This window comes from Apiospora marii (genome assembly GCF_038362585.1).
Source record: "Apiospora marii strain CBS 49790 chromosome Unknown utg000011l_segment0_segment0, whole genome shotgun sequence".
Lineage (NCBI taxonomy): Eukaryota > Fungi > Ascomycota > Sordariomycetes > Amphisphaeriales > Apiosporaceae > Apiospora > Apiospora marii.
In genome coordinates, this window is record NW_027117382.1 from 1121692 (window position 1) to 1135965 (window position 14274).

Below are 14274 nucleotides of genomic sequence, written 5' to 3' on the forward strand. Positions count from 1 at the left end.
GTCATGCTCAGGGTCATTTTCAATCAAGCTGGTGCTGATAATGGCCTGTATGTAGGTACCCTCCAAAAGCAACTGCCGAATGAGCGGATTTACACCCAACTGTGTTTTCCAAGGTATTATGGTACGAGGCGCTGAAACAGATCGTTTGAAGGAAGCCTCCGTCACACTGTGGTGTCATCCTTCGCAGTCAGTCGGGCGACACAAGTCTCAAGCCAGGCGAGTTGAGAGTACATTCTGTTACGCCGTATTACCGGACACAGTCATGTACCTGCGAGGCTGATGGGCAAGCCACCGAACGACCATGTCTCTCTCCATGAGCCTAATCTTTGGTTTCCGTTAAATCATGATACTGACATCTGGACAGGTTATTTTTGGACCACTTTCAATACTTCGCCACATCATGGCTCTGGTACTGTCGCGATCTATACGTGTATTCACCCATCACCAAGTTCCCTCTTCTCCGCCGCTGGCTTCTTTCACCGTCAGCTGCCTCTAATCGGTCCCTAGCAAAGTATTCGAAAAAGAAGAAAAGAAGGAGGGTAACCGGTTCGTGGCGCGACGGTTTATGGCTACGCTTTTCGTGTATGGTTGCCGTGGGCTGACTTAGGTGACCATTTGCCCCCATTATATGTTTCAAGAGTATCGTTCATGCTATAAATAGGCAAACGGACCGTTTGAATATACAATCCTTACATTCACTAGAGTGGCATTTTGTCCGTTATACTGACCCGCATTAGCACATTAGCACTACTTGTAGTTCCTGCTCATTATGCATTGCCACCATCATTGCTTAACGACCAATCCCTGCCCTGAAGTCCCTTAGAAGATCATATTCATTAGTTCTTGGGAGTATCTTGGACATCCTAAAGCTCGGTAATTTCATCGTGAGTCTTTGCAAGTCAAGTTGGGGCAGAATAAGTGTTTATCAAGTGACACTTACCTTCCAGGCTTCCTCGAAGCCGGCGTTCCGGACCCAGCGCGGACCGGGCGCCTCGACCGAGTCCACGATCAAGTGGGCGACCTGGTCCCAGAGGTGTCTGCCCTTTATCTGGAGCCAGGTCCTTCCTTCGTAGGGCTCGCTGATCTTGCGGCCGACGCCCATGGCGCGCCACAGCTTGATGACGTGCCCGTCGTCCGAAAGGGTGTGCAGGCGGGGGAGCAGCTCTGGAGTAGGGTAGAGCCCCGTCAGTCAGTCAGCGTTCCGCTCGCTGGTCAAGAACCAACCCCACAGTCACAACTCGCCTGGGATTACTGATAAAGGGAGCACAACGAGAACAACTCACGATCAGCTGAGGACGCCTCGTCCTTGGGCACATAGCTCGCGATCTTCTCTAGAGAGAGCTTGGGGCTTCCCCGGGCGACGTATTGGACAATGTCCAACCGGATCTTCCACTCGAGCATGCGGACCTTTTGCTCGGTGGAAATCCAGTCCTGCTTATTCAGAGTAACGAAAATCGGCGCCGAAGTAACATGATGCCTGAGTACAGTCAGCAAAGACGACGCAATTGCTTTGAGATGGAGGATGCTAGCTTACATCAAGAAGAACTCGTATTTCGGGTCCTTGCCCGGACGCAGCGCCGCCGCCGACGCCTCGTAGATGGCCGTATTGAACATCTCGGCCGTCCGCTCCGCGAGCTCGTCGGGCGCGACCTTGACCCGGCCGGTGCACTCGACGGCCTCGTCCCAGGCGCGTGCGAGCACGCCGTCGCGGATCTTGTTGCCGTCGTCTAGGCGCGGGGAGCTGCGCAGCTTCTCGTTGCCCGCCGCCGCCTCGAGGAGCTCCGCGATGCGCGGCATCGGCATCCGGGCGGACTCTTGGGCTTTGGCCTCGGCGCCCAGGAGGAAGGGGCCCAGGTCGTCGCGGTGCACGCAGGCTTGGGCTAGGGCCATGGCGACGATGGCGGGCTGGTCCCACTCGACGCCGTACATTAGCTGGATGAGGGGGTGCAGGAATCCTTTCGCGTGTGGTCAGTCAGCACCATGCATATAACAACTGCATAGTCACTTTAGTTAAGGGGGTTTCTTACCTGCATACATCCTGACCAACATGTCCTGGCTCCGCTCGTTCCCTTTGAACATGTACTCGGCGAGGGTCTTCTGCCAGCCGCCCAGCCGCTCGATCTCGTGCTCGAAGAAGACGAGCCAGTCGGTGTAGTACTGCTCCTTGCCCAGGCGCTGCTTGGCCTTGTCCCAGTCGCGCAGCTCCTCAAAGAGGTTCTTGCGCGGCTCCAGGGCCGGGCGCTGGTAGCTCTCATTCTCGACGAAGGCCTTGCGGAGGTCCTCGGCGAGGCGCCCGTGCCGTATAGGGCTAGGAGGTGATGGCTGATACTATGGTGGGTATTAGTATCGGCATGGAGTAATCTTTTATCGATTCAGTAAGTAGGCAAGTCCATTATTTACTGGTCATGGAATCCTTCTTGGTTGAAGAAGACGTGGTGGTTATTCATGTCCTTCTGGAGCAAGACGGTGGCCGTTTCGGCGGCATGGTCGTTTTGCCGGATGCCCCAGAGCCCGGTGTTATCCGGGGTAATATGGATCTTGGAGGCAGTGGCCATATTGCTAAATGTTCTCCTGTGTGGTGTTTTATAATAGGTTGTGACGCTGCGTAACAGTCGTGACGATATATTGGTGGGCCTGTTCATTGGATTCCCAAAAAGACTTCTTGATTAACCGAAGCAAATCATTTCACTCGTTTGAGTTGTGCTACATTTAAATACAAATGGCACGCAGTCACAATGTGACACTATTCGGCTTGGAACGGCGTTGAGACTGTTAACTCCCGACTACCGACGGCCGAGAACCTCTTGGATCGGAGACCTGACAAATGCGAAGCGAAATAGTGTGTGTAATAGGCAGCAGCAGTTGGCAGCAACGTTCAACGGTTGACGGGGTTTGCGGGGTGAGGAGTTGGTGCAGTGTTCAGCGGCATGTAAGGCCTATGTCATCCTTGGCCGCCGATGACAACTATTCGCGGCTTAGTGGACGACGATCTCCCAGATCCCTCCAACTTTGGACAGCGATGACTGGCTGAAGATCCATCTGGATTACTAATTAGGGCTGCTGTATTGCCTGATCTTCGACGAGCCGCATCGCGGCTCTCGGACAAGCAAAAAACAAGGCGAGAGTCTATATTTTGCTTACGTTGCATATCAACCGGATGAATGGAAGCAAAGAGGAAAAAGAGAAACGATGCAGAGAAGCTATCGCCAGCCCAGCCAGCACGCAAGCTCGTTTTATTACAGATGACCTGTCATTCTCCCCATGTTTATCGGCTACGCGATTGACAGCAAGGAGACTTGCGTACTCTCGCTCTTTCTGATGAGGGATGATCCCTTACTTCGGCTCGTAATGATAGGTCTAGCGCGAGCTGAATAAAGTATATCAAAGTCAATACAGGTCTTCGGGATCGGGGAGATCAGACGAGGTACCGGGTCTGCATTGCGTTGGACAGCAGCCAGCAGGCCCGACCCCGGTCCCCAGCAATCAAGGTGAATCGACGGCCGGGGGGCACTGCCATCAATGGAGACGCAGGTATAGTAGCGTCTATAAGACCCGATCGAGCCCGGCCGGATTGCGCAACGAAGAGAGGAAAACGCACACCACTGGCAGACTGGAGCAAGCGGTAGCACGAAAAAGGGGACCCATTTTACTTGTTCAGATTCTTGCAAGGGCCCACGGGCCCAAGACTTTGCCAGCCAGCCTAGGCGCGTGGTGGCTTGTCTACTGGCTTGTCTAGATTCCAATAGACGCCACTCCTACCCCCATCGGTCATCGTCATCGGGCAAAAGAATACACACTGTAAAAGTAAGGTCCAGCGGTTCTCAACGATCAAACACAGGAGACGGAAGTTTTTTGCCGATTGTCCACTCGAGTAATCACCGCGAACAGCATGGGTGGGCAAAGTTGAGACGACATCACGGAAACACGGCCGGCTGGGTCTTTACTTTGGTTGAACCCCATGTCTGTGCCCCCCACAGTCGCAAAACGCATAGCATTTGCAGCATTGCCCAGCAATCGTGAACCATGCATGGCGTACCTGAGATAAACAAGATGTGCGAGCCGATGGTTGGCAGAAGCCGCTGGGAACCATCAGCTTCGCAAGCTGGACGTTCTCGCCTGCTGGCGAATGAATCAGTCTCATTTATGGAGCGACCAATCGAGGCGCCCGAATCTTGGGACCAAGCAGGGTCCAGCAGGTCCGGTAAGGGCCCAGCTCGTATCAGAAGCTGGGTCGTTGCCGCAAATAGGACATGCCGCGTACCTGCTGGGGCCCACTGGCTAAACGCCACTGCCACCAATGCACCACCAATGCGCCGTTCCCCTGGATCTGGCCGTAACTGCAACGGGCAATTTTCTGTTTCGGCCAGGAGCGAGGCAGGCACTCCGTTGGCATTCACCTCGCTTCACTTCACTTCACTTTACTTCGCAGCAGGGCCTGTTTGTTTTTCCGTTCCTCGTCGTGTTCCAATCCTCTTAGATTTCTTTCTCTTTGACCCCTTTGGAATATTTTTGGTGTATAGCGCAGTCTTTGTATTGCAGTCACTCGCTTGGCCTTTGTTCTCTTATACCAGGTCTTCTTTCTCCTGTCGCTACTACCTTATTTTCGTGCCTTCGTTTGACCCACAGTCCGTTGGCGCCGGCATAGCCACTTACGTTGTGAAGAAAGTCAGAAAGCAAGAGGCAGCAGACAAAAGAGACGAGAAGGCCCTCTTTTGTTCGTTGCCAGCGCAGTCTACCCAATCTACCGAGGGTTGTCATTGAGAAGACTCCCAAGTCAGATCCGAACTTTGCCCACTAGGAGACTCGCAAAGGGCCGGTTGTATTATAATCCCGGGTCGGGAACTTTGCTGCTCTTCGGGAGCTGGCAAGAGCCACACCTCGTTTTGTCCTTCTATCCCGCAACTGCCTATACACTCTTTCCTTTTCCTCTCGTCATACACTTACCATGGCGGGCACATCGGTATCTGTGATACGACCCCGTGAGGGCGTCAATGACATGCTTCAGTACCTCCAGGATCCTTTTAATACAGAGGTGCGTCCTTTGTATCTCTCGATATCTCCATAACATTCCCGCTGACCGTAGCCAAAGTTAACGGCCAACGCGTTTTGGTCTTCCTTCGGTTATTCCATAGGTGCAGCTGCTCTGTTTGCTCTCCTGTTTTGTCTTTTGCGGCCATACAACAGGACCGTCTATGCCCCTAGACTGAAGCACTCCAAAAGCGAGAAGCATGCTCCCCCACCACTCACAAATGGCGTCTTTGGCTGGGTGGGCCCGATCATGAAGACGAAAGAACAAGTGCTCGTGGAGAAGATTGGTCAAGATGCCACCGTCTTTCTCCGCTTCATCAGGATGTCTCGCAACATCATGATCGTTCTATCTGTTATCGGCTGCGGTGTCTACCTTCCTCTCAACATCATCGAGAACGGCAAAGCTAAGGACCCCCCTCAAGGCGCCTTCGCCAAGTTTTCGCCCTACAACCTAAATGGAAAGCCAGTTTGGGTGCACGTTGTCGTCACGTATGTCTTTGACATCGTCATCTGCTTCTTCTTGTGGTCAAGCTATAGGGTTGTGACTCGTATTCGCCGCGAGTATTTTGAAAGCGCTGAATACCAGAGCAGCCTTTTCTCCCGGACACTCATGGTATGTATCTCTTGAGCTAGGGCCTCGCCATCATTCACTATATACCAAGACTCATCCTAGCGCGCTTTATACCCAGTGCTAACATTAAACAGGTCGTTGATATCGCCAAGTCGTACCGCACTGACGAAGGCGTTGCGAGACTAGTGGATGAAGTCGATACATCAGGAGATCCAACTGGCATTATTGCCCACAGTATCAAAGGTCTCCCGGAACTCATTGAAAAGCACGAAGAGGCGGTCCGGGACTTGGAAGCGATACTCTCCAAGTATCTGAAGAATCCAGACAAGTTGCCGGCTAAGCGACCTATGTGCAAGGCGCAGAAGGGTGACGAAGCCTTTGCCCCTGGCTCCAAAGTAGATGCGATCGACTACCTCACCTCCCGAATCGAAAAGCTCACAACCAAAATCCATGAGGCGAGAAAGTCGGTTGGAAATCGGGAAGTGCTTCCGTACGGATTCGCCAGCTTTCCGAACATCAACCAGGCCCACGAGATGGCATACGCCGCCAGGAACAAGCATCCTCATGGAGCAACCCTCCGTCTTGCTCCTAAGCCAAGCGACTTGATTTGGAAGAATCTCCCGCTTGACAAGAAGACTCGGAACTGGAGGAATTTCATGAACAACGTCTGGGTCGGGGTTCTGACAGCTATTTGGACCATTCCTAACGCCCTCATAGCCATTTTCTTGGCCGACTTGTCCAAGTTGGGTGCGTTGTGGCCGGCCTTCCAGACCCAGCTCGCCGCCAACCCTCGGTTTTGGGGTGCCCTTCAAGGTATCCTCGCACCACTTGTCACGACATTGTTCTATCTGGTGCTGCCCACCATTTTCCGCCGCCTCTCGATCTATGCCGGGAACTACTCCAAGACAGAACGCGAACGGCATGTCACCCACAAACTCTACATCTTTTTTGTTTTCAACAACCTCTTTGTATTCTCCCTCTTCTCAGCTGGATGGAAATTCGGCTTGGCTGTATTTCGTACACAGCAAATTAACCACACCGATGCCTGGACTGCTTTCAAGGATACGAATCCTGGCAACAACCTCATGGCTGCCATTTGCGATGTGTCGCCCTTTTGGCTGAACTATTTGCTCCAGCGCAATTTCGGCGCGGCACTGGACATTTCCCAGCTTTCCAAACTGGCCAAGGGATGGCTGTCGCGTAAACTTTTGAGTCCGACTCCACGGGAATTGATTGAGCTCACCGCGCCACCTCCTTTCGACTACGCCTCGTACTACAACAACTTCCTCTTCTACATCACCATTGCGCTGGTGTTCGCCCCGTTCCAACCGTTGGTCCTCCCAGTTACTGCTTTTTACTTCGCTATGGATGCGTACATGAAGAAGTATCTGCTCATGTATGTCTTCGTTACCAAACACGAGTCGGGGGGTGAATTTTGGCGCATGATTTTCAACCGAGTCCTCAGCGCGACTTTGCTTGCCAACATCCTTGCGGCAATTTTCGTTTATGCTAGAAGAGACTCTTACGTCCAACTCTACCTGATGCTGCCGTTGCTTCTCGTACTGGGCGGTTTCAAGATCTACTGCATGAAGACGTTCGACGATGATCAGACCTACTACAGCAAGGCCGACAAGAAGAAGATGAGTGACGATAATGTCCACGAGAGACAAAAGGGCGAGAAAGTGGGCACGCGCTTCGGCCATCCGGCCCTCTACCGAAAGCTTATGGTCCCCATGGTTCATTCCCGAGCCCAGCACATTCTCAAGGATATCTACCGTGGCCACCTGGACACGGGTCTCGACCAGGACACCGGCTACGGCGACTCATACCGGATGCAGAACATGGTCAAGCCCAAGCCTGGTCAAATGGGCGGATCTGCCGCGCCGTTCGAACTCGTCAGCGACTCTCAGATGGACTACGAGCACTTCAAGAACCGTGCCGAATTCCGGGACGAAGCGGGCGACAGCGGCAGCATATACAGCAAGTCCATCGCGGACTCTTCGCGCGCGGGTACCCCGAGCGGTATGCGTTCGGGCTCTCCTGCACCATCGTACTTCAAACAGCAGTCTGGCTATGATTCGGACAGAACAGCCGCTTCTACACCCGATGGTGAAATGAATGGTATGACCTATCCGGCAGGCTACTTCGCCGCACCCACAGGCTCTGGGGACCCCGGACGCAGCCCGCTTGCGCGGTCCGAATCAGAGGAGTCGATGATGGGCACAGGTCGCCCGACGCCGTCTGACGCGCCGCATCTGGGTCGTACCACGTCCAACAGCCCCTTATTATAGACATATAGATGGGTTGAGACGATCTATCAGTCAATGTATTTAATTTTTAGCGAAATAAAAAAGGAAGGAAAACCCCATCCCCCTTTCGGCCGGCGGGAAGAATGGATTTATAAAGCATTGGGATCGGAGTTTGCTGTAATCTTGTCCCTACTAGACGCTTGGGGTTTGGATAGCGAGGGGTTGCTTTTGGATATAGAGGGTTTACAGACATGAATATTTACAATGTGCCACCCAAACTTCATTCATCCTATGTGATGGGCAGCTCCCTTCCCAGTGAGAAGAACCACCCCTGATCCGATCTGGAGATGTGCTCCTCGTCTGACATTCTAGCAAATATCCCATCGTACAATAACGCTCCAATCGCCGTCTTCAAAAACCTGACGATCAGACAGCATTTCGATACTATTCATCATGCCCGGGTTCCTGAAACACTCCTGTAGGGTGCCTGGAGCACTGTTGGTGATCCAATGCCAGCTATCGAAATAATGGGTGTATGGTGCCTAGGGAGCAAGGTGACAGTCAGCTTGCCGGGACATTGAGCGGTGGGGATTCCCATTCTGCATGCCCGTCCTTTTGGTTAGTCTCGGTGCTGTGCCGTACGGTACCGTAGTTCATCTAGTTTCCCACCCGGCTCGGTGGTATTGCAACACATCTAGCCCCGGATCCGTACGGGCATCGTGCTGTGCAGCATGCAAAAGTGGGAGGCTAAGTCAAAAGGAGAGGAGAAAAAAAAGTCGTTACCAAATTTATCTTGCCTCGGGCTTCATTATCAACGTCTCGATGACAAGCCCACACAACCACTATATACCCTGCCAAGACCAGAGCTCTTTGGCTTGTGTCTATGTTATTTATCTCATGGGCTCTACCTAATATTGGCCATTGGCCATCGAGGTATGAACTGAACTCATTAGCCGAAATAATGTCACTGGATGGGATACACATCAATTTAGAAACACCAAGGAGGATGTATTAAAAAACAATTACATGATTCTCTATTGCTACGGGTATCGTTGTTGCCACAAAATATAACAACACATGGGACTTCCAGAATGCCCTCTCAAAATCAAAACGCTCAAAAGACCACGCTCAGATCCGACTCGACAAGCCAAACCAACAAGTGGCAGTGCCATCGTGAGCGTCGTGACACAGAAAAAGGAGCTTCCTCTTTTTTACCCCCATTTGAAAAAAAGAAATAACCTACACTCGCTTGGTTCATCATTATCGTAACAGTGCTTTCTGCACATACACACAGGATATCATCCTTTCCCATGTAACCTTCCCCGGAAGGTCAGACGTTGCCATTCCAACTTCACATGGTATCCAGCCTCCACAAGTCACCGTTGTCTTCCTCACCCAGATGACCACCGAACGCGGAAGGTATGTGTGACATCGTCGGAGGCGAGCTGGGCATCGCACCATCGGTGCTGAGGAACTGGCTGAAGTCGAATCGACCACCTCCTAGCAAATGGCCATCGCCTTCGTGTAAAAGGTGGTTCAAATCAAGATTGAACCCGCCGTCGCCAGCTGGGGGCGCCATGAAGTCATTAGCTTCGGTAAGGAGCTGGTTGATCGACTTGGTAAACGGCGAGCTGAAGGGGCCCAACTCTTCCAGCATGAGGTGCGCAGGCACGGTTCCTGGCATCTGGGTCTTAGGGGACCGGCGCTGTGTAGACCGAGGGGTCCTCGTGGGTGTGCGCTGCAGTTGCAGCAGCGAGTTTGCCGCCTGGCTGGGCGACTGCATCGTCCTATGCAATGACCTCGACGAGCGGATCGACTTCGTCACACTTCTAGTGATCGGTCGATGGCTAGGAGTAGCAGCCGTGGGCGTCTTGAAAGGGCCCTGGTTCCCCGACTTGGGAGGTGGCGTGGATGGGCGAGCAGGAGTACCGAAGAGGCCGACCATATCGTCGCTGTTATCGTGTGTAGCGAGCGCATTGTTTTCTTTTTCCGCCTCTCCTGCCTGGTTCTTGGAAACACCAGCCTCGGGCAGGCCTTGGACGACGTTGATAGCGACCTCGCCCAACACCTTGTGCTGCCCATCTTTCCTAGGCGACGGGAATAGGAGGCGGCGTGTAGCGCCCAGCTCACCATCGTCGACAGCAATGGGGCTACCGGGTGTACCACGGCCCTTCGAGTGATTTGAACCTTGTGAGTGACTAGACCCAGGGCCCTTTGAGTTTGACGTCTGTTGCGTCACCCCGCTTGGCACAGCCTGCTCAGTTACCAGGACAACGGCATCGTCGGCATCCTCAGCTGGTCCCAATGGATCGGTTGGGAGGGCAGCGTCCGAGGTCAGGTTCATCTGACCATCGCTCTTAGAACGCGACTTCTTGGATCGACCTCCTTGGCCTCCGGTAGGTCTCTTCTTCCGTACTTGGGACAAGCGGTCCTGGTCCTTATCCCACTTTTCTGCAGGTCTTGGGACTTTCCACTTTGAGAACCATATGCCACATGGGTTACACAAAAGCACTTCTCTCCAGTGAGCCTTGTTCTCACTAGGAGCCAAGGCCTTCTTGACCATCTCGTAACGGACAGGCCGGCCATCCTCGCTTCTCTCGAGGATATTGATTGCCGTGACACAGCCAGCCTTTTCTGAGTATTCGTGGTATTCAGGCACACCCTGATGTTCCTGCTTCCAAATCTTACGCCATGTTGGCGTCTGGACGGCCCCGCAATTGGTACAGAACGGCGGCGTTTGGCCCTTTGCAATCGCATCTTCCAGCTTCTGCTTGATGGCCTGTTTCTTCACGTAGTTCTTGTTCGAGCGGGAATCCATGGGTCCAACCATGTCGGTTTGCGGGTGAGGCGGCTCAGATTGAGTGACTGTCTGTGCCGTTGAAACAGGAAACACGGGGTCGCTTGCTGGTACGGAGGGCGGTGGGAGTTCGGGCTCGGCCGTCTCCACGCTTGACCTGGGAAATGAGGGTGGTTCCATCGAGCAATCGGTACGCTCTACCTTACAGGCCGTGTCGCGCTCTTGAGATCCCTCCATGGCTCTGGGAGTGAGATCCCCCATGGGCCTAGGAGTGAGATCCAGACTCATTGTCTCCATAAGGTTGTGCTCATCATTCAAGTCGCCCATTAAGACCCGCTCAAGGTCACTCATCTCTTCCTGTGGTGTTGCAATTGTCGGTGAAACAGCGTCCTCAGGGACCAGCGTTGCCTGGGTTGTGGGATGCTCGCCAGGTGTAGTGAGTTCCGCAGCTACAGGAAGGCCCGTAGTCTCGATGCTCTCGGGAAGAGGATGGAGGCTCAGTTGCTCGTGCATCTCTGGCTGAACAGGGGTTTGACACTGTCTTGCGCTCTCCTCCTGCAACATACTGCCTTGCTCGACCTCACCCGGTACGGGGGTGAGTTCAAAGGGCTGAACTCGATTTGGTTCCGACATGGGAACCTGCTGGGGCCGAACGGCTTTTTGAGCCTCGGTAGCCTTGCGGTTTGGTTGGTGAGGGGGGTTGTATATAGATGTCCGGGGTAGAAGCTCGGGCGGGCCCGGTGTCTCGCTGAACATGACCAGGTTGTCGGATTTGGGAGGCTGCTGCTTCTTCTTGGCTCGGCTTCGCTTCGGCTTCGGTTTCGGTACGATAGGGGCTGGCGGTGCTTCAGTAGCCGGTTTAGTGGTTTGCTCCTCATCCAAACGAGGATCCTCGAACCCACCACTCATGAAACCGGAGTCGGGCTGCGGCACTGGCATCGGAGGTAAAATCGGACTCGAAGGGGCAGGGCTTGACTGTGCGCTATACAGACGTGCCCGTGGTACGGGGGAGACGATCCAATGTCGGCAGGGCTGGGTCCATCGCTGTACGTTTGAGCGGGCGAAGGTGCAAGAGAGTCGACTGGAGAGCGAGCATCTTGCGACTGAGACAGTGGATCGATTCAGCTCGGTAAACGAGCCGGAGAGCGAGCCGGGTTGGTCTTGTGCGTTCATAGACTGCTGTCGTAGATTACTCTGGGTTACCGTTCTCGACAGAGGGAAGTTCTTGGATCGATGTTCCGGTACTGGAGTTGGCGCCCTCGGAACTTCTTGCAAGTGTGCTCCGTTCGTAGCATCTCCACCTGCAGCAACAGGGCGAAAGTTGCGGATCGAGCCTGATGTGCTGGCGGCAACCCTAAGAGAGTCGGGAGCAGACCCAAAGGTTGCGCTGTTGCTTCGCTCAACCTGTGTGATCTTGGCCCGCTTTCTAGGGCCAGGTCCGTCATCTGCATCGGTACCATCCTCATAGCCCGAGGTACTTCCTTCAACGGCAGCAGGCTTCTTTCGAGGACGGCCTCGTGGCCTGCCCGTGGGGGCTTTGGAGGATGCTCTCGAAGAAGGCCGGGAGGTATTCTTGCTAACAAGAGTGACTGGCTTCGGCGGGCCTGTCGTATCAGGTGGTATCTGGTTCTGAGTCGACGTAGCTGAGGGAGGCAGTCCATCCATAATCATAGGACTGGCACGTTGGAAGTTTGGCTCAGCTGAGCCTGGCCGGCTTCCAGGCCGGCTTCCAGGTTGGCTGGGGGCGGTGTGGAAGCTTTGTCCCTGCCCGATGTAGTCGTTCCTTGCCTCGTACGATGAGTTGAAAGGGCGAGCTGGTGCCAGTCCGGGCGAAGAGGCCATCTGATTATTCGTTGATTGGTTGTAGCTGGTGCTATGTTGCATGTAAGAGTTCCACTCGGTATTCTCGGACATTGTCGATGCCGATCGATGAAGGTGTGGCATCTGATGAGGCATCTGATTTTGGGTTTGGGCGGGCGCTGGAGTGGGAGCTGGGGCTGGTGGCGGAGCTCTAGAGACGGCAGTAAGCCTGAGCTTAACCTCGAGGGTCTCGCTGATGCCGTTGCCAAAGATTGCTAGCATGTTCTTTGTGACACGGCCAGTCACGAACTGCGTATTGCCTTCCTGGTTGTTCTGCATGGCCCGGCTAAGCAGACCCTGGCCGACCAAGGGAGTATCCGGCTCCGAGTAGTCGAAGGCGTAGATGGTGTAGTCCCGGTCATTATCGTCAGCCAGCTCCGGGCTGTAGTGGTAGACGGCCTTGAGGCATGTCTGCAGGTCGACCAGGCCAATCCTGTTCCTATCATCGATTGGTATGGTCTGAATGTGCAGAATGGGAGCCCAGCGAGCCAGACAGTTCACTGCGCTGTCCTTATCGAAAGTGTAGTTGACTTTCACTGTAAGATAGTCAGCAATAGCTCCATACTTGGTGAGAAAAAGATTATCCTCGTACAGCCCATTGCCTTCACTTGCATGCCGGATTCATTGGACTCATTGGGCGTAGGAGCCCAGTTGGCGTTGTTGACGTTGGCCATCTTATCTGGAGGGAGACTGGGATGAAAGTCACCCTGGACTAGAGGAAGGTGGCTCGTATGATTTGCGAGGTCGGGAATTCACCGAAGAATTTCCGAATCGACGAGAGTGTAATTGTAAGTATGTTCAATGTGTATTCAGATCCCTCGTGGACATGATCGTGAGTCGTGACGCGTGGTGGTCAGAGGTGTGTCTCTTCCTTCCGTCGGGGGACGTGGGACGCGGAATCAGGCCAGAGGCACGAAACGAGGAATTGTGTGGGAAGGCCGAGAAATGGAGAGGCAGGAGAAACCCGACAAGAGGTGCCCTTCTAATTGCGATGCATCTGTCCTTGGGGACAAATGTCGCAGAACAAGCAGCTCAGGCCTCGAGGAAGGGTGGAAAAGGCGAACGGGTTTAATGAACTCGAAAAGCAGAAGAAAGAAGGTGAGGAAGTTGCATCAAAAGATTGTACAGTAAAGGGAAGCAAATTGGTTGCTGGGCCGGAAGGTACAAAGTGGGCAGCACGATTCTTTAGTGAAGTGCAGGTACCGCGTCAGGAACTAAGAGAGGCACACGAGACGCGTTACTGCTAGGCGTTTGGAACGAAAAGCCCGCGTTTTGGTGACGTCCAGCTTAATTGAAAAAAAGGTACCTGAGGCCTGGGTGCTCGATTCAATGACATGCCATTGGCCAGAGGGGAGGGTTTAAGTGGGGACCGGAGCGTACGAGCATCAAGCTGGGGGAGCTGCCAGAACTTGGAACGCGCCAACGCTGCTGCAAAGCAAGGTGGCAGCGGTGGGCGGTGGGCAGGCAAGCAAGCCCGAAGAGGCGCTAACCGTAGGTCAGTGGGGCCGAGTATTCATGCAATAGGTGGAGGGGTACGGCCGGACTTTAGCGCGCTTCTGTTCACAAATGCTCCAGCGAATGCCGGTGGCAGGTGGCCGTCAGCACACGAAAGGGAGTGGAAGAAAATCGACGACCGATTCTCAAGCTAACACACCACCAAAAAGACGCAGTGATCTGGGACAGGTTTCAGCTGCCGTTTCCGTCTTGACGAGGGGCACTGTATGCCTCTTAAATACTTTTTCCAAACCAGGCATACGCCCCACATATCC

General features: G+C 53.8%; 3 protein-coding genes across 3 annotated transcripts; 1 reads left to right on the top strand and 2 right to left on the bottom strand.

Annotated features, from left to right (window-relative positions):
* Positions 1-836: 836 nt before the first annotated feature.
* Positions 837-2555, bottom strand: PG985_013407 (uncharacterized protein; the record flags this gene model as incomplete). Its single annotated transcript, XM_066833173.1, has 6 exons — positions 837-863; positions 941-1164; positions 1284-1477; positions 1535-1955; positions 2028-2308; positions 2401-2555. The coding sequence occupies 6 exons, from the start codon at positions 2553-2555 to the stop codon at positions 837-839; spliced, it is 1302 nt and encodes a 433-aa protein (XP_066677913.1).
* Positions 2556-4945: 2390 nt separating this feature from the next.
* On the top strand, positions 4946-7890 carry PG985_013408 (uncharacterized protein; the record flags this gene model as incomplete). Its single annotated transcript, XM_066833174.1, has 3 exons — positions 4946-5032; positions 5090-5641; positions 5734-7890. The coding sequence occupies 3 exons, from the start codon at positions 4946-4948 to the stop codon at positions 7888-7890; spliced, it is 2796 nt and encodes a 931-aa protein (XP_066677914.1).
* Positions 7891-9199: 1309 nt separating this feature from the next.
* PG985_013409 (uncharacterized protein) lies at positions 9200-13179 on the bottom strand (the record flags this gene model as incomplete). Its single annotated transcript, XM_066833175.1, has 2 exons — positions 9200-13041; positions 13098-13179. 2 exons carry the CDS (start codon positions 13177-13179, stop codon positions 9200-9202), a joined length of 3924 nt encoding a protein of 1307 aa, XP_066677915.1.
* Between the last annotated feature and the right edge of the window lie 1095 nt (positions 13180-14274).